General features: G+C 44.5%; 1 protein-coding gene and 1 long non-coding RNA gene across 3 annotated transcripts in view; one reads left to right on the forward strand and one right to left on the reverse strand.

Moving 5' to 3' along the window:
* The window catches only part of LOC147702156 (proton channel OTOP2-like), a 502,417-nt gene that overhangs the window by 108,329 nt on the left and 370,789 nt on the right, over window positions 1-23,299 (reverse strand). For both annotated transcript variants that reach the window (XM_086930802.1, XM_086930801.1), the window contains exons 3-5: window positions 17,988-18,124; window positions 16,820-16,878; window positions 10,991-11,142 (exon numbers count right to left, since the gene is read on the reverse strand). In XM_086930802.1, the coding sequence (XP_086786928.1) occupies window positions 10,991-11,142; window positions 16,820-16,878; window positions 17,988-18,124 (348 nt within the window). The remainder of the gene's footprint in view (window positions 1-10,990; window positions 11,143-16,819; window positions 16,879-17,987; window positions 18,125-23,299) is intronic.
* LOC147702158 (uncharacterized) lies at window positions 289-1,059 on the forward strand. The gene is made up of 3 exons (XR_015297508.1): window positions 289-409; window positions 542-607; window positions 990-1,059. It is a non-coding gene; the product is annotated as an uncharacterized LOC147702158 (long non-coding RNA).

Below are 23,299 nucleotides of genomic sequence, written 5' to 3' on the forward strand. Positions count from 1 at the left end.
TGGGCCCCGTTCCCGTTTCTGCTAAGACCCCACTGTATCGAGGAGTTCTTTATTATAATATGTACATTTTTTTAGAACTCACTAAGTCATGGGCTTCGACCCTTTCGCCTAAAAGACACTCCCTAACGGGTTTCCTTAGTTGTTCATATAGACTGGATTATGATATCCCTTGCGCCTGTAGTGTTATATTGTCCGGAGTTATGTTTACCTCCATTCCTATGGCAACCCATTCCCCTAAACGGGTTTCCGTATTTTGATCACATGGCCGCGTGACGTCAACACGCCACGCTAACCACGCCCACCCCGTCCCCGATGGCGGCTGCCTTTACCTTCGGCGCCGCTTCTGCTTCCTTACGGGTGTGCGGAGGGGCGGAATAGGTTTTACGGCTGATGTTGAGCATCGGAAACTGTAAGTAGACTGTGTTTGCAAAAAAACAGGAAACGCACCTGTTTCCTTTTTCCTCACTCGAGTAGAAGGATGGCATTGCCTAAATATTCCGCCAGACTCCATGCTGATTTGTCCCATTTTTTCAATCTACAGAATACGTTTCCTGCACTGTGACCTCTCCCCTCAATCCCCGTGCAGCCATTAAACCCCTAATGAGGAGTGAGCATTCTTAACTTTGGCATTATGTGTTATATGTGTCGTTTGTTTGTCTTGTACGTAACTTTGGATCAAGTTGAACTATTAACACGTCGGTAATCCCTGGCACCATTAAGATATGGATATTACTTAGGCACGCACTATCCAGCCTATAACGAACTAGCTACAAAATATATATGCGTGTTCACCTTCACACTTACAATGATAGGTGTGTTTTAAATACAATCCTAACTTCCACTGAGAAGCTATGCTCATTCACCGCACTTTGGATAGGTCGCATTAAACGAATGTGGGATGATTCACAGAAAGAGCAGACTGCGTCACTTCACTACGTTGCAGGCACGTAACTAGTTTTGTTGACTTATGATCCTCTCTTTTCTTACAGGTTTTCTGCATTTTAATGTAACCACTTCTGGGTTACATTTTTTTTGCCCTCTTAACCACTAGTTATTTGGGTACAAAGGGTTGCAGGTATGGCAGGGTGTTAGTGTACCCTGACCACCCAACTCCTTTATTTTATGGTCCTGAAGAAAAACCGGTAATTTCCTTTTTTGGTTTGAAACATGTAGACCTAACACATATCACAGATACATTTGGTCTTAATTAAGCCTTCACTGTATCGACACACACTGCTTTTATTATTGTCCAGTAGTCTTAGAATAAAAATTTTTTGTATAAGCCATACCAGGACAATTTTTAACTCACAGACCCTTTTTTCTCTACATTCATCACTCACATACCCGCTCCACTGTATCCCAGGTGTTGCAGCACACCTTGACGGCACTCGGCTGTCAAGGTGGCCCCGATGATGAAGCATGTCACCGACCAGGTCGGTGAGTGAGGGGTTTATTAAAAACAAAGAAGGACTTCTTCTTTTTCTTCATTAGTATTTCATCCCACCGATATCGCCCTCCAGCCTTATCTATGGTGGTACTCCTTATTTGTTATATAGTTACACAGGCAAGTACACTTCGGGTTTAGAAAAGCACAAGACTCCATTGATAGTACCATTATAAGATTTTACTGCTGTAGGTGTAATGTTACTGGTTGTATTGTATATCTGGATGCACAGACAGAAAGAAGCAACAAAATACCTGCCAGGCGGCACACTAGGCTAAGCAGAGAGATTTCTAACGTACGTGATACCTAAAAGAAATGCAGCAAGTCCAAAAGAACGACGTGTGCTGTACAGGTTGTTCAATTGGACTTTGGTCAGCCAACTTCAACTAGGCACAGCCGGGCCGCCTTTAAGACTGGTGGCGCCCTGTGCGACAATGTTTGTTGGCGCTCCCCAATGGCCACCTCTACCACAGATTCCCTCACGAGCACCCTTTAACAGCGGCCCTCAAGTCTCCAGAACCACTGGCTCTCTGATTATAGAGCCACTCATACCAGTGTAAGGTGTCAGAGCACTTTACCTAATACACACATTGCACAGAGACAATCATAGGTGTGTAAATCAGTGTATTGGAAGTGTTACATCAGACAAGACTACAAGGTGTAGTGTAGGAGTTATCGATACTAGTAGGCAATATAGTTTAAGAGTGCTTATTCTGGAAAAGTACGAATTCAGAATTCAAAATGTGACACCATTGTTAGAGGCTCTCTTTAAAACAAGAATTGTTTTTTTACCCAAATGAACCCTTTTGGCAAGATTAGGATAATAATTGACTGGGCAATAAAACATATTCTTCTAACATAATACTTGCAGTTAACACGCAGCTGTTTGCTGTTTGATGACTCAATGCTCTATATTATGATTTTGACTTACAAACCACAAGTAACAAAATGAGCTCTCTTACAGAAGCAGTAATTCACTGACCTATTTACATTTATGCACTTTGTTAGCTGCATGGTACATGTTCTTAGCAGCAGGCATTTTAACTCACTGTGCGACCTTTGGATGAGTCAAAACTTCCACTAGACAAACCTCTTTCTCTTTCCAGCAAGACGATTAATCACCAGAGTTATCTAGACATTTTAATTGATGCCCGAAAATTGCTGGAGGCCAAGAACATGCACGGCATCCAACTCTTCACACGAGGACAACACCTTTATTATATGTATAGTCAGCTGCATGCAGCAAAACCTGGCAGTGGCTGTAGTGTCCTGGCTACAGAGGACACAGACTCAGGTGAATGGGTTACTATCTACTTTTTATTCACGTCTGCCTTCCCTTAATCCCCGATCCAACTGCCCCTATGTCCCTAATTAAGATATTTCAAACAGTCAACCAGTGCGCTCTGAATAAAAGTAGACATCGGTTTACCATCTCCTTTCTTTTGTTTTATATCATTAACCGAAAATGTAAGCTAATCTGTAGGCAACATTTTGGAACTTATTACCATATCTGGTTTCAGGAAAACAAAACTTTCCTGCCACTTAACCCCTCCCATGCTCGTGACGGAACCGTTCCATCACGAGCCTCGGGTGGGCTGTGCTGGTGACGGAACGGTTCCGTCACAGCCCGCTCGCCGCGCCTGCGCGGCGCGAATTCCGCGCCTGCGCTGACGTTCTGAAGAGCGGGCGGGGCCGTGACGGAACCGTTCCGTCACAAGCACAGCTCACCCGCAGGCCGTGACGGAGCGGCTCCGACACAAGCACTGGACCGCCGCGCGGCCCCGCCTCCCCCTTAGCGCTGCGGCGGAATAGCCGCCGCAGCAAAGGGGTTAATTGTCTTCTTAGCAGCACTACTATTTAACAATCGATAATGTACTAACGAACTAAACTTCATACATTTCAGCCCGAGTGCCCTTGTGTTTTTCTGATAGACAAGTTATTGCAGAGTACGTTGCTCCATGTACATAAGAGTTGTGATTTGGTGGCTCTGTACGTTTCATTATGAGAGCCAAATTTGTTCACGGCTCATCATCCATCCTATTTAGTTAAGGGCCTCACTGTTTTTTGAGCTTTTTGACGAGAGGTCACTACGTCCCCGTAGAAATATCAATCTGCAGAAATATCCTCTCCGCGTTATCGATTATTGCTATATCAAGATAGGTCGATGTGGAGGGAAAATAGTGAATACATAATTACATTGATAATAAAGTCATAACCAATTTCGTTAATGTGATATTTGTATTGGTCAATATTTCAATCCCGATACACAACCACATGGTTTGGTTGACTTTGTGTACTTTGAGAGTGCACTATACCAGTATATGAGTATAGGAACGGGTGGGGAGTTATGCCCGAATGATTTACAATGGATACGTGGAGCATGTGGAGTGTTGTTACAAGTCCACCAAGTACACACCGCCGTTTCAATTTTAAATCTTACCCCTGCTACTCACTAATAAAGGAATAACCTTTAGGCATATTTTGAGGTAATCTTATGCATCCTGTTACACCTAGGACCTCTTAGCAGGAGCAAATTTTGGTTGGAAGCGCAATCTAAATTACAAAAACAATAACTCTTGGAAAGCCCCCATACAAGTTATCTAAAAGCAAGGCAAGAACAGCAAGTATTTTAACTTTACCTCCAGAAAGGGGCTTCTCCGCTGCCATGTGCTGTGACAAGTCCAGGGCTTTTATTCAGTGTACAAGCTGGCAATGCAATCAGCAGACTACCTACTCTACTTCCTAATTTGTATTTTTCTTTAGCTTCCTAACTGAGCGAAGTAGTCAGACACTTTTTTAGACTGGGAAAATAACCGCTAAAAACTTTAAACAGTACGTAATAACCATCTACTGGAAATAGATGTCATCTCACACTGCTTTTTGTTATTGTTTTTAGTTTTCACCTGCAAAGTCCTTGCAAAATCCCTAGTATTTTTCCCTCTTGCTATCTGCCCATGTCTGTCTCCTGACCTCATCCTCAACCCTCCCCTCTCGCATCACAAACCATGTGGCCCTTTGTGAAAACATTTGTTAATTGCAGCCCCGTCATGTACTGCAATTAACAAACATTTTCACAATGGCTCACAATCAGCCCCCAGCCGCGCTCCCTTAAGAGAAGATATTTAGCAAGTCCGTGCTTTGGATTTGCACGCTCGAGGGTAAGCAAGGTGTGCGTGCGCACGCCTTACAGGGAACACTGTTTGGGACCCCACGGACCTCAGCGCTAAGGAGAGGATTTGGGTGGCTTTGGGCTTCATGGTGGCCAAGCGAAATATTGCACTTCCTGGAGGGCCCCAAACTCCCCCAGCATTGCCGATTGTGCCAAAGACATGGACTGGTGCATGGTGACGGAAGTTCCTATTTATGCCTCTAGGGGGTGTCCGATGAAATGGTCACAAATATGGGGGTCTTGGAACACTTTTCGGGGGGATATCTGTGTACCACCTGGGAGTGGGGATGAGGGCGTTGCTGAAATTGTATAGTATGTGACTCCTGAAGACAATCATAATGTACTGTGCAATGAGTTACAAATGCTGCATCAATGTGCTCTACGGATCCTCTGAGCAATGTTGTGCTTTGATTGTTTACATGCCTTTTTTCAATAATAAAAAAAAAACAGATGGCGCTGCTGCTTGCTCCCGCAAGGAAAACGCCAAACGTGAATGAGTGGCAATGCAAACCAATGGAAAACATGCACGTGAGTCCTGAGCGATGGCTAAAGGTCCCCTCCTATGAAGCTCTTGCACACTGCGTAGCTGAGACATTAAAGGTTGGATTGTAAGGACAGTTTTAAAACAAAGGAGCAAAATTATTGCCCAGAGTACTTAAACGAGTTCTAGTGCAGAGTTTATAGGTAGCTTAAAGATTAAAATGTGACTGCACTGTAGGACATTTTTTGTAGTGCTTAAGTTTATTGTGTTCTGCCAAGCTTAGGTTTCATGTAGGTCTGCAGCAGAAGAATGTATGATTAACCTACATTGGTAAAGTTCTGTCCATGGTCCTGAAAACGTGTGTATACTATTTATGCAGTCCCTTGTTTTTTCATGGAAAGTGATCCAGTGAAAGAGGTGGGTTGGTTTCTCTTGGGGAAGTTTAAAAGGGTTTGACTCGTAAAGTTCATAGCATTATCCATAGGCGGGAGAGCATCTTGTTTTGCCCAGGAGTTTGCCATTTCTATAGTATATTTTTGTCTTTCGAAACGTCATTTTCTATGCAAAAGAGAAGGGTGAATATTGCATATATTTAGCAGCCAATAACTTGCTGGCAAAGCAGAGTTGGATACAGGTTTCCAGATGGATACCAGGGAAAGTGTGGAGTTGGAGAAAGATGGTGATATAGAGGCAGGGAATGAAAAGATGTAAGTTTCAAGGGGGGGTTCAACCTGAGTATATATAGAGTAATTCAGGGGGGTTAGGCAGTCCGAAATGCTGGACAAGAGGTTAGGAAAGTTAGTGTTGTCAGTGTAAAGGTGAAAGGAGAAGCGAAATGAGGAAATTATGTCCTTAGAATTGTATTATGTTGTGGGGTAATTTAGCATTGGAAGGCACCAACATATAGGGGAGTCAGTGATGACTGAATAAGGTAAAAGGAGACAGGAAAGGATTGGTTAGGAAGGTTCAGTAGAAAACCAAGGCGCAGCTTTCTTAATGAAGTCAAGTTGGTGAGAGTTAAGATCAGCATTGGGAGAGCAATAGTATTGAATATCGCCAAGAGGTCAAGCAGGATGTAAAGAAGGATTGGGCCTCCACCAAAAATTGGCAGATTAAATTTATTTTCCACCTATCATTTAGAGTTGGGGATAATTTCCCTCATCGACTGGTTCTACCATTAGGATAGCCAATGGGGCAGATAATATGCCAATGTGAATGGTGTCAGAGTGGCTTCCTTTTTATTGGGGAACAACCTTTACAACGCAACTTTTACAACGCACTACCATTACAACAAAACTTTTACAATGCAACATCCATTACAACGCATGCCATTACAACGCAACCATTACAACGCATGACACTACAACGCATACCACTACAACGCATGTCATTACAACGCAGTCATTACAACGCATACCATTACAACGCATACATATAGTACCCTTACACTATCCAACACTTACCCTACTGTTGCACCCCCTGGAGTTAGAATAGTAATTTTTACCCCTACACTATCCAAAGCTTACCCTATTGTTGCACCCCCTGGAGTTAGAATAGTAATTTTTACCCCTAAACTATCCAACACATACCCTACGGTTGCACCCCCTGGAGTTAGAATAGTAATTTTTACCCCTACACTATCCAAAACGTACCCTACTGTTGCACCCCCTGGAGTTAGAATAGTAATTTTTACCCCTACACTATCCAAAACTTACCCTACTGTTGCACCCCCTGGAGTTAGAATAGTAATTTTTACCCTCACACTATCCAATACTTACCATACATGCAATATAATGGTATGCGTTGTAATGGTATGCGTTGTAAAGGTAGTATGCGTTGTAATGGAATGCGTTGTAAAGGTAGTGTTTAGAAATGCGTTGTAATGGCATTCTTTGTAATGGAATGCGTTGTAATGGATGTTGCGTTGTAAAAAATTTGTTGTAATGGCATGCGTTATAAAAGTATGCGTTGTAACGTCATACAAACTTTTTATTAGACAGCCTTACTATGCCAATTCTGCTTTCATCTGTTCTGTCTGTGCCACCCGTGGCAGCCATTGACAGCCCATAAATGTGCCCTCTTTGTCCATGAAGAAGATTAGCTATATTATTTCCAAAGATATACTTTTACTTTGGGGGGAGGGGGTCTGTCTTCAGAAATAACATAACTGATGACATATTTTCCATGTCAGGATGATGTGGTTGACCTTTTCTCATTGTTTTTGCCTTGAATGGCTCCCACCAAGACTGTGATAGCCATTTTAGGACAAAGATGATCTCCAACACTGCCAACACATTTAAATGTCGTGTCATACGTTTAATTATGTCCTAAAAGCAATTGATTAGTCTAGATAATAAAGTTGGGCACATTTGGAAGAATGATCTCAACAGAGTGCTGGGTATAAAACTAAACAGCTTGAGTAATGCACCAAGAGAAACTGTAAGATGGTTAAACACAGGCCATTCGAGCACCTTGAGGAACAATAGCAGATGAGAGATCAGGTGGTCATTGGAGGATGAGAGGGATCTGAAGTAGGTCTGTTCAGCAGGACAGAATGACATCATGCAGGAGGATAAAATGCAGTGAGAAGGGAGTGATTAAATGTGGAGGTTAAGTGTAGAGAACTCTCAAGATGATGCAGTTTAAGAGTTGACTGTTACAAAAAGGATTTGGACGGTGTTCTGCATAGTAGATGTCTCAGACCATGGGAAGAACATGCAGAAAGGTGTCAGCCAAGCTAGAAAATACTGTGATTGTACCTTTCCACACACCTAAAAGTAAATAAATATTAACTTCTATATTATTCCTTTGTATCCATTCACACTTTCCCCTTCACTTAGGTTAATAATGCTGAGTGCAGGTAACAGATTTATTGTTACCAAAGGAAGCAGAGTAAAATTAAATGTGTAGACGTTTCTCTAAAACTATGTATTCACATCCTGATTTGAGATTTTCTTTTAATTTAGTATCTGAACTTTTCTCTTGACTATATAGAGATGAATGACAGTTAATTACAGGGTTGTTTTTCACTAAGTGATTCGAAGTGACATCAAATCGATAACGAGCGCGAAGCACAATTTATCTATGATGCCACTTAGAATTCCAAGCACCTCTCACCGCCATTAATTCCTTTCCTTCCATGCCTCTCCATATCACTTTATTTTTCCCTCTTGCCACCCTTCTATAATCTAATTTCCACTTGACACCACCCAACCACCCACCTTCACTTCCTCTTCCTGCAGACAGTAAGACATATGACCACATGCAGCAGGTCCTGGTCACAGACAAACACCAAGCACAGCTGGCAGAATCAGGCTGAAGGAAAGATTAATCTATGGAGCAGGACTGGTTCACCGTCTCTCTTACATAGGTTTGTCAGTAGATTACCCTGGGATCACCCACAAGACACACTTTCTTTTTGTCAGGCATATATGTAGGCTCAGAGGTCCATCAGATCACATCTCATGCTCCTTTGAAGCACTTTTCTTTGAGCTATCAGTCCAACACAGACCAGTAGATCACCCTCAAATGGGTTAGGCAGACATTTACAGTGGAAGTCACCCCACAGAGCATGATCCAGTGGAAGAGTATAGAACAAAATAAGGTTAAACCCTACAACACCACAGTCACACACAACAAATAAAGTGGCATAGGTCATAGAGATGGCAATGTGTTGTGTTCTTCTACCAACACTTGAACAATCATTTGATGATTGTTGTGTGTATTATCAAATTGCTAAACTACAATGCTTTTTGCACTGGGACTTTACGAATCCATCATCCCAATATCGTCAATACAGCAGAACCCATCAATTCCACTAACATAACATTCTGCTGCAGCCAACAAAGCACAAGCGCCGTACAGATGGCAACATTCCACTTTCTAAGGAAGAGCACTAACATAAGAAGTGCTCCTCAAATATGTGCACATGATCTTGCACATCGGATGGATCTTATGTTACTAAAATGGCAGGGCTGCGTGTATTGCCTCCACACTTACCATAATGCTTCCACGCTGTCTTTCCTGCATACCATACCATTTTCTTTGTATCCACTACATCAACAAAGTCTAACCCACTGGCAAGGAGTCACTCTGAATATAACAGTCACTCTAACCTCTTATGGGTGTGTGAAATTCGTGTACTTTGTTTTCACATTATTACTTGAAATATCCGTAAAATACAGAGAAATTATGCATAATTATGGAAAATACAAATCTGTCATTTAGAAAGAAATGCATCCTCATTTTGATACATTTCGCCGTAAATAATAGCACGAAGAACACAAGTGACGAGAGGAACAGATGCTGCACTCTGGCTGTTCGTGGTATTCTGGCATACTTATTTGCCGTGAACAGCTCATGATGATAGGCATGGTATAAAAGTGGAATTTTATGAATTTTATGCATCAAATATAACGCAAAATTCCAGGGGCGGCTCCTCCATTAGGGCAGTGGAGCGTCGCCCCACTGCTTTCTTGCAGTGCGAGAAGCAGAAACATAAAATGGTATTTTAAATACTATTTTATGTTTCTGCTTCTCTCATTGCGAGAAAGCAGAAGGGTATGCCTGGTTGGGGGCGGGCGGGTGGGCAGGTCGGGGAGGAGCGGCTTGCCCACTGTTGTGGGCCCTGACCGTTTGGTCGGCCCTCTGGGGCCGACCAAACCAGTCATGCGCATTCTACATTTTCTCTATGAAGGCTGCATGCAGCCTACATAGAGAAAACAACCTCCCTACAGGCTCGCGGCTGGGCGCTAGCCGCACCAATCACAACGCTGCCATTGCAGCGTTGTGTTTGACTTAGAGAAGGGGAGGGAGGATGCATGCTTCCTGTTCCAGGAAAACGCGGGTGCGGGAAACTGCCAGGAGTGGAGGCTGCGTGGGACACAGTAAGGTAAGTTTTTTTATTTTAGTTTAAACCACCACCTCCAGCGCGCCCCCCTCATCCGCTAGTCATGCAAGCCACAACTGCGAAATTCCTGAAATGACACCAGTGTAATTTAAATTTCACTCACGCCATTCTGCAATGAAAACTTGAGGGCCGTCTGCTCAGCCCCAGCCTTACCTCATTTGCCTGTGTGACAGGCAAAACTCCACAGGGTCAATGGCCAACCATTTGTCAACATGCTTCTTTCTATAGTACCCCTATAACCCTTAATGCTTAGCCATGCATCTCCTTCATACCAACTTCCACTCCCAAGTGTGTGATCTTCATGGTTATCTTCCTACACATGCACGACTGTATCTACATCTAACCCGGCATGTTTGCACAAAAGCATTAACCGAACCACGGCACCTCCTTGACCATCACTGCCCAGACATGGGTGGCAATGTACACTCCAGGCACCTGAATACAACTGCCTCTAAAAGGCCGCTCTATTTGCAGACGTATCCTATACAACTACAGCTCACTTCACGTAACATAATACAATGATAGGTTTTCACAAGTGGCACAACTTTATGTACTGGGGAGACATCTGTCCTGGTAAATCCTATCTTCTTTAGGAAGGATTATTTTTGCTTCTTTAATGCATTTATGTTTCAAGAGAATGTTCGCTGTCTACTGCCACACTCTTCTTTCTTATGTTGACTGCTTCTGGCCCTGCAACACCATCTGTATTAAAGAACATATTTCAGGGTCATAAACAGTTTTTTCTAGCCCCTGCAATCTTGTCTCTGTATCCTTGAAGATGTTCATGTCCCTATTAGCCCCACATTTGTTTCATGGGGATGATCTTCTTGGCCGTCATGACCCCTTTTCACACCCAGGGGGATGGCCCTGGTTCTTGCAGACGCCATATAGGTATGTGCATTTTCTTCTTTGCTTTTGAGGTTGCACCAATATTATTATATATATATTTACCTCAGAGATGTGGTGAGTAGTAGAGGTATTCCTTACCCAGTATGATACTTTCAACTGTGAAGTTTTCCTCATCAGTGTAGTTATGTTTCAGGTGTTCCAACAGCTCTCTGGTCAAATGGCTCGATTCGTCGGTCACTGTGGTCATCCAGACAGCAAGGTTGGTGGCGAGGACAAGCATCAGGCCACATCTGGTTAGGAGACAAGGGAAGTGAAGCAAGGGTTAATTATGGATGCAACCGCAAGATAGAAGTGCTATGTATCTCAAGAGTGAACATCAAAGATTTGTATGCTTTTCTAAGCAAAGCACATTTGATGTTTCTTGAGATCCAAACATGCTCAGATCAAGGCAAGCAATACCACACAAATACTGGGGCCACAGATCTTGGCACACAGCCATCTTGGTACCTCTGGGAAAGAGTCAAATGCAGAAGGGGTGTCCAAGCAATTCCTTACTTATAATGGCATCTGACCTGTATGATCTTCCAAGTAATCATAATAAATCAAATATTTTCCAGTTCTTTCTTGAGCTAATGCATCTCTCCGTGCACAGGCTCTCGATGTTGGCACAGTCCACTACAAGATTTCCCTCCTAAGCACAGCCTGGCAATTCTCTGGATTTAAGGACAGGCTCTTAAGCTATGGACTCCACGTTGCTCCTTGTCCCCTTCACCTGTTTCTTGGAGCACCCCAGGCTAGGTTACACACTAACAGACAGACTGGAAGATCAGTGCTTTGATGACCAATTCTTGATTCAATGATCCACCTATCAGAGACCCCTTTCATTTTCCCTATCAATGGCGTCCTCTTTGGCACTTTCCACACCTCACCACTAAGTAATCCACAGGAGGTCTATCATACTCTTAGAAAGGCCAGTCCCACTGTTCCTCCAGGCAGTAATCCAGATCCCACTGGCGAAAGATATCTGTAACTACCCCTGGGCTTTACTGAAAACAAAAACTAATACTTCCATGTTCTCATGCTAACTGCATACCTCAGAAGCTACTTGTGTGTTTGAGTGTTTTTTTAAAGCAATCTGATTTACCCTGTATTAGACCTGTCAGCGCCTTTGGGTGGTCCCTCCTATTTATTTATTTATTTTGTCCCCTTTTTGCCTCCTAACTTTCTTTCATTTTTGTGTCCACCATATATTTTTGTGGTGTTGTCCCTAGAGTTATGAGTGCCTCCTGACCCGCTACGACATCCTGAGGCACAGGTGCTTCTTGAAAATGGAGGATAGGGAGACACAAAATGGTGGCTTGTAACTGCCAAGTTTTCTACCTCAGGGTTCTGAGCCATAGAACTACATAGGAAAGCTCTAGAACCTTCTAGCCAGTTCCAGTAGCCAGAGCCCAGCCTATAAAAGGTCAGAACTAGGGCAGCCATTTTAGAGTGACCAGAGAGCCTGAGTGGAGCCTGGTGAGGAGTGAAGCGTTAGTGTGGGGAGGCAGGCGCACTGATAGGAGTTAGATCGTCCCACGGGCCGGCTGCTCTACCTTGCTGACGTGACCCCCTACCTGACTGAGCCCTGACATCGCTTAGTTATCTTTAGCCCTCTGAACCTGTTAGAAATTCTGTGAGGAGCCGTAGATAACTGGCCTGGGAATTCCCCAGGAAGTGGATCTGACTTTAGAAGAGAGTGTCCAGCTTTCTTCCGCCCTGCCCCACCTTTTGGGACCCAGCCTGAACTGCCCCCTCAGGAAGTGTGGAGTTTGATACATCATCGCCACTTCCCCTGAGGGTCCTCTTGCCCATACGATTGTGGAGGAAAATAACCCTACCTTGTAGCGGTTGGCGAGTGAAGTCTCTGTCATTGGACTACTGCAGCTGATTCACGGGCCCCCGTTGAGAAGATGCATCGGGGAGGGCCTGGCTGGGGTCAGCAGGGCAGTGGTTGTGGAGGCCAGCATCGCGGAGCACAGTGTGTGCAAGCAGGCGAGAATCCAGAAGAAGGGGGCGGGAAATTGAAGGAGGCCGACCCGCGTAGCTCCCTCCCCCTTTGACGATTGAAGTGAGGGTGGGACGAGGAGCTGAGAGGAACGCCGAGGAAGACGCGGCGTAGCTCTGGCCCAGTCAGCTGCTTGGAGCCTGCAGCGCTGGGGGACCAGAGTCACCACATAGCGTGGTAACTGTGAACGGAGGTGAAAGTGTGGCTGAGTGAGAGGCCGGGACGAATCCCTGAACAACTTGGTAAGGCAATGAGGTGAAGTGCGGGGCCGCAGAGTCTGAGTGGGCCTCGCTGCTGCCTACGGAGCTGTGGCGGGAGGGGAGAGTCTGTCTGACCTGGGTTAACAGCCCTCAATTGCATACTGACAGTCATCGGAAAGGGCCGAGAAATAACAATTGGGCTTGGGGATACCCCCCATCTGTTAAACAGCTCCCTGTACAATTCTCCATAAGTGCGTGACTCTATGAATCAATCAATCAATCAATCAATCAATCATAACATTTGTATAGCGCGCTACTCACCCGGAGGGGTCTCAAGGCGCTGGGGGAGAGGGGTACGTTACTGCTCGAAAAGCCAGGTCTTGAGTTGCTTCCTGAAGGAGAGATGGTCCTGGGTTAGCCGGAGGTGGATGGGGCGGGAGTTCCATGTCTTGGCTGCCAGGTAGGAGAAGGATCTTCCTCCAGTGGTGGCTCTGCGGATGCGTGGAAGGCGGCGAGGGTGAGGCTGGTTGATCGTTGCTGGCGGGTGGGAGTGTAGAAGGTCAGACGGTTGTTGAGGTACTTGGGGCCCAGGTCGTGGAGGGCCTTGTGTGCGTGGGTGAGGAGTCTGAATGTGATCCTCTTGCTGACGGGGAGCCAGTGTAGGTCTCTCAGGTGGCCGGAGATGTGGCTGTGTCGGGGGAGGTCCAGGACGAGTCGTGCGGAGGCGTTCTGGATGCGTTGGAGTCTTTTCTGAAGTTTGGCAGTGGTTCCGGCGTAGAGGGTGTTTCCGTAGTCCAGTCGGCTGGTGACGAGTGCCTGGGTGACCGTCTTCCTCGTTTCGGTGGGGATCCACTGGAAGATCTTTCAGAGCATGCGCAGGGTGTTGAAGCACGATGATGAGACGGCATTGACTGACTTACTTTCCCTGCTTAGTGAGGTCGCCAGCAGGAAAGCGTCTTTCTGATTGAGGTGTAATTTACTGCTCATGAAAGCCGAGGTACCAGAGCTGTTCCAGGGGTAAAAAGGCATTGGTTGAGGGGATTGCCCCTGCTATGCAGATCAATTAGTGACAAGGAACGATACTATAAAAACCTGCCATTCCACTGTGGTTAGAGCGATCTATATGGCTGTATGAGAACGTTAAAATATCCTGCCTGTCTTTATTTAGAGCTCCAGCCGTATGAACCTTGGTACTATTGTGCTATTAGCAGAACTGTTGCTGAATGCCTGTATCCTCCGGCTTGTAATAACATTGAGACCTTAAGGGTAAAGTACATCCTAGCCTCACTGTAGAGAAGTTTGATACTGCTGTTTACCTTAACTAAAATTGTGTTATATATACTGCTTGCTAACGGGCAGGAGTTGTTTCTGAGCTCCTCTCTTTTGGGGGAGAAAAGTGTTGTTCATGCTACGTGAAACTGTGCAGATGCTTATAATCAAATGGAGAGCTATTTAATGTACTGAATCTAAATACTGCTAAGACATAAAGAGATACTAAGAAGAGTTTTATAAAGCAGACCATATTTTTCTAAACTGGTGTAGAGTCCCATAACAGGACCACCTTGGCAAAATGTCTCAGTAGGAGCACGCATCTGAACAGTGGGGAGTCGCTGCCCGGAGTTCATTCAAGGGGTGTTGGAACACTCAATTGCGTACATTCAAGGACTCAACTGGGTGCATTCAAATGATGTGGGGACACTACCGAGGTGCATGTATATAGGGGAGAGCATGACCTTTGGTGCACTTGGTGGAGGAGGCACTCTTGCCTGCCTACATGCAAGAATTAGGGGAGAGTTACCTGCATGAGACTCGGCGTGCGAACACACATCTGAACATATTTGGTCGGTAGTCACTGTGATATATTTGAGGGAATGGGTGGGTTGCCTCACTGAGCGCATTTGTGAAGAAATTAACTAGGTGTGTTTACATTTAGAGGGGTACATTCAAGGTGCATGAGCCACACATCTTGCTACATTTGTGGCACAGGGGCACTCATAGTGTACATTCGGGATGTGGTACTGTTACCTTTCCATGCTTTATAAAACTCCCACATAAAAACATACATACAAAAATCTATACTACTATTATAAAGGAAGAACTTTGAGGCTTTGAGGCAGGAAAACTCGGGAACCACAGCGCCAATCCACACACCCGATACATCGTTGTAATCCTCAGGGTGTGCAGATGGACATAGGCTATATAAAGTTAAAAAATACGTTATATTAAAAAAAATTACATTATAAAAAAAGTAGTCCCCTCGAAGTAGTGCCGGCCGCGACCTGCGTGCTGACGTCAGGAGCGCGGGGAGGTGCGGCGTCCAGGAGCGCGAGGAGGAGCGGCGGACATGGCGTGGGGGAGGAGTGGTGACGAGCGGCGGACATGGCGCGGGGGAGGAGGTAAGGAGCAGTGGACCGGCGGGAGGAGCGGTGACCAGCGGCGAGGAGCGGTGAACTGAGGAGCAGCGGATGAGGTAAGCGGGCAGGCGGGGGTCGGGGCAGGCGGAGGACGGGGACTCACACCAAATAGAAGGAGGAGCGGTGAACTGAGGAGCGGTGGCTGAGGTAAGGCTCCGGGAAACAATGTCGGGCAGGCGGGGGTCGGGGCAGGCGGGGGACGGAGCTGCAGGGGGCCCGGGCTGCTGGGCAATGTCGGGGCAGGCGGGGGTCGGGAAGCCTGATTGCTCCCGGACAAGGTCGGGACGGGCTGCTAGTAAACAAATAAATAAATAAGAGACACACACTTTGATGCATTTGGTGAGTGAGAGACACTCGCCTTGTTATGGTGGATGGCAACACTCACATGATTACAATGATTGGGGGACACTCCCCTGGGTAAAATGGGCAATAATCCTCATCTGGCTACAGTGATCAGGGGACATTCACCTGATTGCAGGGGCCACTCACCTGGTTACAAGGGGCAGGGACACTCATCTGGTTACAAGGGGCATGGACACTCTGGTTACAAGGATTGAGGGAGACTCACCTCTTTACAAGGGCAAGGGACATTCACCTGCTTACAATGATCAGGGAAGCGCACCTCGTTAAAATGATGGGAGGAAACGCATCTGGTCACAAGGGTCATGGACACTGACCTGGTTACTATGATCAGGGTACACTTACCTTGTTAGAAAGGGCAGGGACACTCATCTGCTTACAATGATCAGGGAACACTCACCTAGTTCAAAGGGACAGGAACACTCATATGGTTACAATGAAATGGGGACGTTCGCCTGGCTACAATGGGCAGGGGTACTCAGCTGGGTGCAATGGGCACGGGCACTCACCTGGTTACATTGATCAGGGAACACACACCTGGTTACAAGGGGCAGGGATACTCATATAGTTACAATAATCAGGGGGTACTCATGTGGTTACAGTGGGCAGGGACACTCACCTGATTACAATGGGCAAGAACGCTCAACTGGGTACAATTGGCAGGGACACTCACCTGGGTAGAGTGGGCAGGGACACTCGACTGGGTACAATGATCAGCGGGCACTCACCTAGTAACAAGGGGCAGGGACACTCATATGGTTACAGTAATTGGGGGACACTGGCCTGGTTACAGTGGGCAAGGTGACTCCCCTGTTTATAATGGGCAGGAACACTCACCTGGATACAGTGGGCAGAGACACTCACCTGGTTGCGATGCCTGGGGCAAACTCACCTGGGTACCATGGGAAGGAACACTCACCTGGTTACAATGATTGGAGACACCCACCTGGTTAAATTTTGATGGATCTGAACGCAGTGCTTGCTGGACAACCAGAGAAAGTGAGTCTGTGAAGAAGCACAAAAACGGTTAATTGTCCAGTTTGATGAGGTATAAAATGTGATTTTCTAAGGCTACAGCAGGCGTTTTCTAAACTTCAGAAGCAACAGTAAGCATGTGTTGTCCATTCCTTAAGGAGAGAGGGTGCGCGCTAAGCATATTATCTCGCTCTATTCCTGAGATCAATATAACGTCTCTGATTGTGAGTTTGTCAGAATCCAAGTTCTTTCTATCTCACCAGATGAATACCAATGCCCAGGTGCACTTTATTTATCTAGTGTGTGATAAATAGCACCCATTCCGAGTTTCTGGTGAAAAACGTGCAGAATGTGTTGCTTACCGCACCCAAATCTGCCTGATAGGGTTAATACTGTAAACTTTTCACCTGTTAAATTCTGTCAGGTTTAGCCGGCTGAATCTTAATGAAGGCTGGGCGATTTAATGTACCTCGTTATTACTGTTTCCTTTTAATACCGCCCAAATCATAATGTTGACGCCTACACAAACGGCTTTATGCAGGAACACAGACCCACTTGAAATAGACCTTTTTTTTAAACAGCTTTTGCCATCAAAATCAAAATCCTGCTTCAATGTAATACTTTGACCTGAGTTGTGTTAACTGATGAGCATAGTGACAAATATTCAACTTCTATTTTAAAACTAGCACATTAATCCCCGATCAGGGCCATTGCAATAGTTAACAGAGCAATGACAGACACTTCTCTTTCTGAACGTCGTGGGTCACGGTTTTCCTTGAAATATGTTGGTAAACATTTGGAATGAGGAGCATAGTCCAGATAAGTTAGCTGAAGAGGGCTTATTGGGACTCACTGACTAAGTGGTTTTGGGAAAAGGTTGTGTAACAAGCATTTAATGCATGGTTATGTTAGCGCGGTGCCTGTACAGAATAATGGCTATGCTACATGTTGCATGTGCCTGACAAGTAGAGAGGTAGAGTGGATGGGCTTTTGGGGTAAGTATTGGTATTGGTGTCTCTTGAGTCTGTGTCCCCGGCCTTTACCCTGAGACGACGCGCATGACGGACAGTCGGACCAGCAGATATATTGGTATTGGCCCCTAAATGAAAAGCAATGTGAAAAGGACTGTCCTCTCTCACCTGAACAATCACAAACACCAGCTGGATCACAGGGTAGACGATCAAGAGCGAAGACACACAGGTGACGTAGCCCATGTAGTAGCCGATTTTGAACCCGTCCAGTAGGAGACTGCAGATCCCGAAGACGAGGAGGCCACCTGTCCAACAAGGCACAAGTGTTATCCACTGGTGTCCGGTCAACATGAGGGACAATCCCAAACAATACCACAAATTGTGTTTCTGAAGCTTGGGTGACAACATCTATTCCTGGAGAATGTGATCATGTTACACAAGCCATGTGGCTTACGACAGAGGTAATCACATCGTTGTGGTTCAACTCACACTAGAGACTCTCTCAGTGCATTTTAATTAGAGCAGTTTAATTGTGTGTTCTTGACGTTTGTCATCGCAACCCAGTTAATCACAGGAGTCAAAATTGATCTACTTAAGTCATGGAGTCTTTTAAATAGTTTTAGGACTGACGTAGGAAAGCTGTACACAACAATGAACGAACGCATGCCACTCCTTAGGAGTGGACACCTTTTTTTCATTCCCTAATGCAAATACTAGTTTCCATAGAAATTCTGAGCCAGGAGGTTAGTGGCAATTATTACACCCTCCAGGTGAATTTTGACAGATCAAACGTGGAAATTTATTGGGACGGGCAATGCCCAATACATACGAATTTTGGTAAAGAAACTACCGAGATCTACATGTTGTTCCTAATTTGTATGTATAAAACTCATGAGATCTGTGTTTTATTCCACCCAGTAAATACTGATCTCTGGGACATCCAGTTTTTATTGGCTGATAAAAAAATATATATTCAGTGTACATTCATAATGTGAGTCTTAGTTTCGAAATTCTAGAGTTAAAGCAAAGACTCTGTTACAACAATAACATCCAGTAGCTTACATCAACTTACATCAGAAAATTATCCATCCATCCAGGTAATTAGCGAACTAGCTATCTATTACTAAGTTGGCAGGAGCAGTTGCTGTTTAAGAAAGGTCTTAGGTTCCACAGAAGAGGCGACTTTTGTCTTGTTATGCCTACACACCAAGACAAATCTTCACAAACCTTTGTTTTAAAAGAGTAGATCTGGGTTTGATTCTGGATGTCAAGTTTCCTGCAGATCCATACAGAGGGCAAAATGAAAAGGGGTTGGAATGAGCATTTTTCATTTTAACTCCCATAGTAAACTTTGCTCTCCGCTAAAGTAAAAGCCACTGAAGAGAAGTACACAAAGATTGGCAAGAATGAAGGGCTTTACTTGGAGGATTGCCTTTGCTTCGCCTGATGTTGTACCCATTAATAGTTTTTACAATATTAGCATTTGGAAGGTGTTGGGCAGGCTTTGAAGAGTTACATTTATTGAGACACCTTGACAGTTTAAAATATGTTTTTAGCTTTCCTATAACTTTAGCAGTATTAGACGAATTTCATGACATTTTACAAGTACATAGCATGTTTAGCTTACACTTGGTATTTCTTACAACCAATTAGTTCTTATTGGTCTTGCAAAATTGCAATACAGTGCAAACACATTTCCTAGAAGACATCTTTCTAACATATCAATTTTTCCTCCTCGTCATGATTTTTACATCTGCCTACCTCTTGTATTCCAAATTTCCCCAACCTCATTCTTTCTGTTCCACAAAGTTCAGATAAAACAATCCTGGGATATCTTCTATGAATATGTTAGAATTATAAAGATCTATATTGCCTACGATGGTGTGACATTCACACATTAATTCTATGAGCTGTTCATGATCAAGAGCTAGGTTTCTTCGCTCGTTTAATAGGTGAGTAGGTTGAGTGCATGTATTCTCTGAGGTATTGTCAAGGTTGGAACATCATTTCAGAATAATGTTATCAGCTGATTCTATGTTTCTTCAAAGCCCATGATTTGGTGTATCACCTCCTCCAGGAGTCTTTCCATTGCCGTTATTTGTAGGAGTCTTAAGTGACAATTTGGGATGGGGGGATTTTTTTTCTTCCACCCTGAAGTTAGTGGCTCTTTGCTGGCCCCAGGCAGTTTCACATTAATAGGTGATCCACTTTCATTTGATATTCTTACTGTACAGAACCTACTCACCCATCTAGAACACATTTTAATAAATTATTTGAGGCCAGAATAACTAAAATATAATAATTAGAAACCGGAGATATGTAATTTTTAAGATTTAAGTGAAATTGGAACGTAAAAGCACAAAGCGGCAACTGTGGTTTTCTGGTTGTGCCGTACAGGAACAAAGTGTCAAGTTCAGATCGACAAGAGAGAGCAGGGGCCGGATACAGGGACCAAGTTAGGCCCGCTGAACAAAACACCTTAAATTGTCACTGCATAGCTTTGAGAGATCACACGTCGTGGAAGTGTCGCGCAGTGGCAGTTACAATGAAGCTGCAGGGCTGGGATGCAATAGCCTGCGTTCGTGTCGAGGATCTCACCAACAGGGGCATGCGTTATGAAGTTCTGCTTTGAGGATGCATCGCGCATCGGTGATACAGAGGAGTTGCGGGCTGTGAGGCGATGACCTGCTTTGTTTTTGAGAATGCCTTCGACAAGGATGCCTTGCTCAGTGACAGACCGTGGGGCTATGGGCTGCGATGCAAGATTCTTTATCAGGGATGCGTGTACAGTGGGGGTTCCAATGTGGAGCTACAAGGAGATGGATCATGCTGTTTCAGATCTGCCCAAAAGACCACAGCTGGGCTCAGAACTGGGGTGGCACCATGTGGGGTGTAGGACTCACAGCAGACACAGTCCAGGTGCTAAGTTCCAGGTGGTTGGAGTCTTTTCTTTCCCTGAGGCTCTTATCAGGAAGCAAGCCAGCCAATTAGCCGCTGGAGTCACTCTGATGTTGCAGGGTTCAAGATGCATGTTCACTCCTTCTTGATCAGCTAGCAGGTCATCAGAGCAGCACAGCAGTCTTTCTGAGTCTTCCGCAGGTTCAGAGGTGCACTTAGGAGTAGGGTCTGAGGGTCCCATACATATACCTGATGGCAGCTTTGAAGTAGGCAAAGGTTATGTAGGTTTTCACCCTAAGGTGCTTGAAATGTCCTGCCTTCCTACTCTGGCCCCAGCTTGTTTGGGCCACAAGCAGCTAGTGTCAAACTCTTTGTGGGAGTGCTCAGGCAATGGCTTTGTGATTTGCAAGTATGGTAGTTGACAGCTCCTCCCCACTATCAAGTTGGAGATGACGCATCCTGCCAACACCTATTGCCCCCTTTTCTCTCACTGTCTGGTGGCAATACAAAAAGACCAGCTACACCTAGTCATGTGACCTAAGATACAGGCTGCAGGCACCAAATGGTTAGGGAAAGAAAATGCCAACTTTCTAGAAGTGCCATTTTCAGAATTGTGACTTAAAATCAAACTTTGCCATTAAAAAGAGTCTTAAAGTACAATTCTTTAGACCCCAAACGTGCTATTCCTAGTTGCTCGTAATTGAAAGTTTTCACTTATTAAATGTAATAAGGTTTCCCAATGTTTTCCTTTGGGAGATGTAGTGCTGCGGTAGTGAAACACGAATTTAGAAGTTGTTCACTACCTGGACATGTAAACGTTAAATGTACATGTCCAACATTTTAAACATTTTAAATACACTACGCCCTGAGTTGAGGGCTGTTTAGGACCTACCCTAAGGGTGACATAAGCACTTTAGCACTGGTTAGCAGTGGTAAAGTGTGCAGAGTCCTAAAGCCAGCAAAAACGATCTCAGCAAAAGCAGGAGGATGGAAGGAAAAAAGTTGGGGGGAAACCACTCCAAGGATGTCAGGAAAACACCACCTTACAGTGAGACTCTCTGCCTGCAATACTATGTGAGTTTAAAGGGATGTTTGCTAAAAACATTGTCATTGAGCTTCTTCTATAACCCTTCCCAGCACTCCCTGCTAAATTCTTTTTCATTGTATATGTGGTATTGAACAAGGTATCTATTAGGATGTCTAATAGGGCAGGCATGACATCTGCCCTGCCTTCAGTAAGTTAAACATGTTCTTTATTTTCTTAGGTTTCAGTTGGCCTCCTATTTTAGTCACCTAATTGAATGACAAGTGTAAATGCAACATTGTAATGAAGAGGGTGGAGACGAGAAGGCAATCAGTTTTGTGTCTTTGGTTAATTCATCCCATATTGTGAGCCTAGCATGTTTTCAGAGACTGGCCATATTTTGGCTTTTCAATTCAGGTCCCACATAGTTCTGCCTAACACAGCCCAGTCCACGTGAACCCAGATTGGCTCGGTTTCCCTAAGAGACTATTCTTTTCTCACATGCAATTGTGTGCATAATTATGTAAGTAGTGAAGTCTGGAAGGTTGATGCCACCTTCCGACCTGTATTTTTATAATTCCTTCTCAAAATTGAAACTCATTGTTGTAAGTGTTTAAAAAATATCTCTCTGGACCAATATAGTGATAGAGCGCCATGTTATTCTGAAAAATGTAAGGGTGCGTAATAATCACGGGTAGTCAGCACCCGCATATTTAGAGGATTGTACTAATGTGTGAGCATTAGAAACATAGTAATTAACCAAAATTATGTTAGAATATTTAGGAGTGTTCATATCGTTTGGAAACTAATGTAGTGTTAACATGAGAAAGTGCCTTAAGTAATGTAGAAGTTATTGCTTCACGCATAAGATGTTCCATTAGGTTTAAACGTGCACCATGTTAAAAGTTGCACATGTAGGGTTGCTTATTTACGAGTGAATTGTAATGCATTAACATGATTTTGAATCTAACGTTTGCAGGCAATTGCGAATAGATTTTTTAGATATCTTTTAGCTACCACAAACAGTACGGCTACGTGCATTGTCCGTGCCGAGTTGGGAGTGCCATATCAGACCGACCTGATTAAAATGCAGCCGGTCCTTTTGTGGCACAAAATCTGGTCAAGCGTGGCCACAGGTCTTAATAGGGACGTGATTGAAGATTGCCTGAGACTACAGCGTGTTTCAAGTATCCCATGGCTTAACTATGTCAAGCATTTTGTGGCACTTGGGACATCCTGAATACTTCTACAACCCTGTTACTAAAGACCATCTGCATTAACTTTTTAGAGAATTTAATATTCTCTCTTAATAATAACAAACCGACTGTTAGAGAGAACTAATTGCTACTGATACAACCAGGGATACAACCATATCTCTTAAATACAAAGGCAAGTTATGACAGGATGTTATTAACACGCTTACGCTTAGGTAATTTTCATAACACTGTTACATTTCCAAACATGAACGATTGTTCACGCACCCTAGACCCTTGCCATGTGACGATATATCCCCACAGACCACGATTCACATTATGTTTTTCTGTACTTTTTGTACATT

This window comes from Lissotriton vulgaris, chromosome 7 (genome assembly GCF_964263255.1).
Source record: "Lissotriton vulgaris chromosome 7, aLisVul1.2, whole genome shotgun sequence".
NCBI lineage: Eukaryota > Metazoa > Chordata > Amphibia > Caudata > Salamandridae > Lissotriton > Lissotriton vulgaris.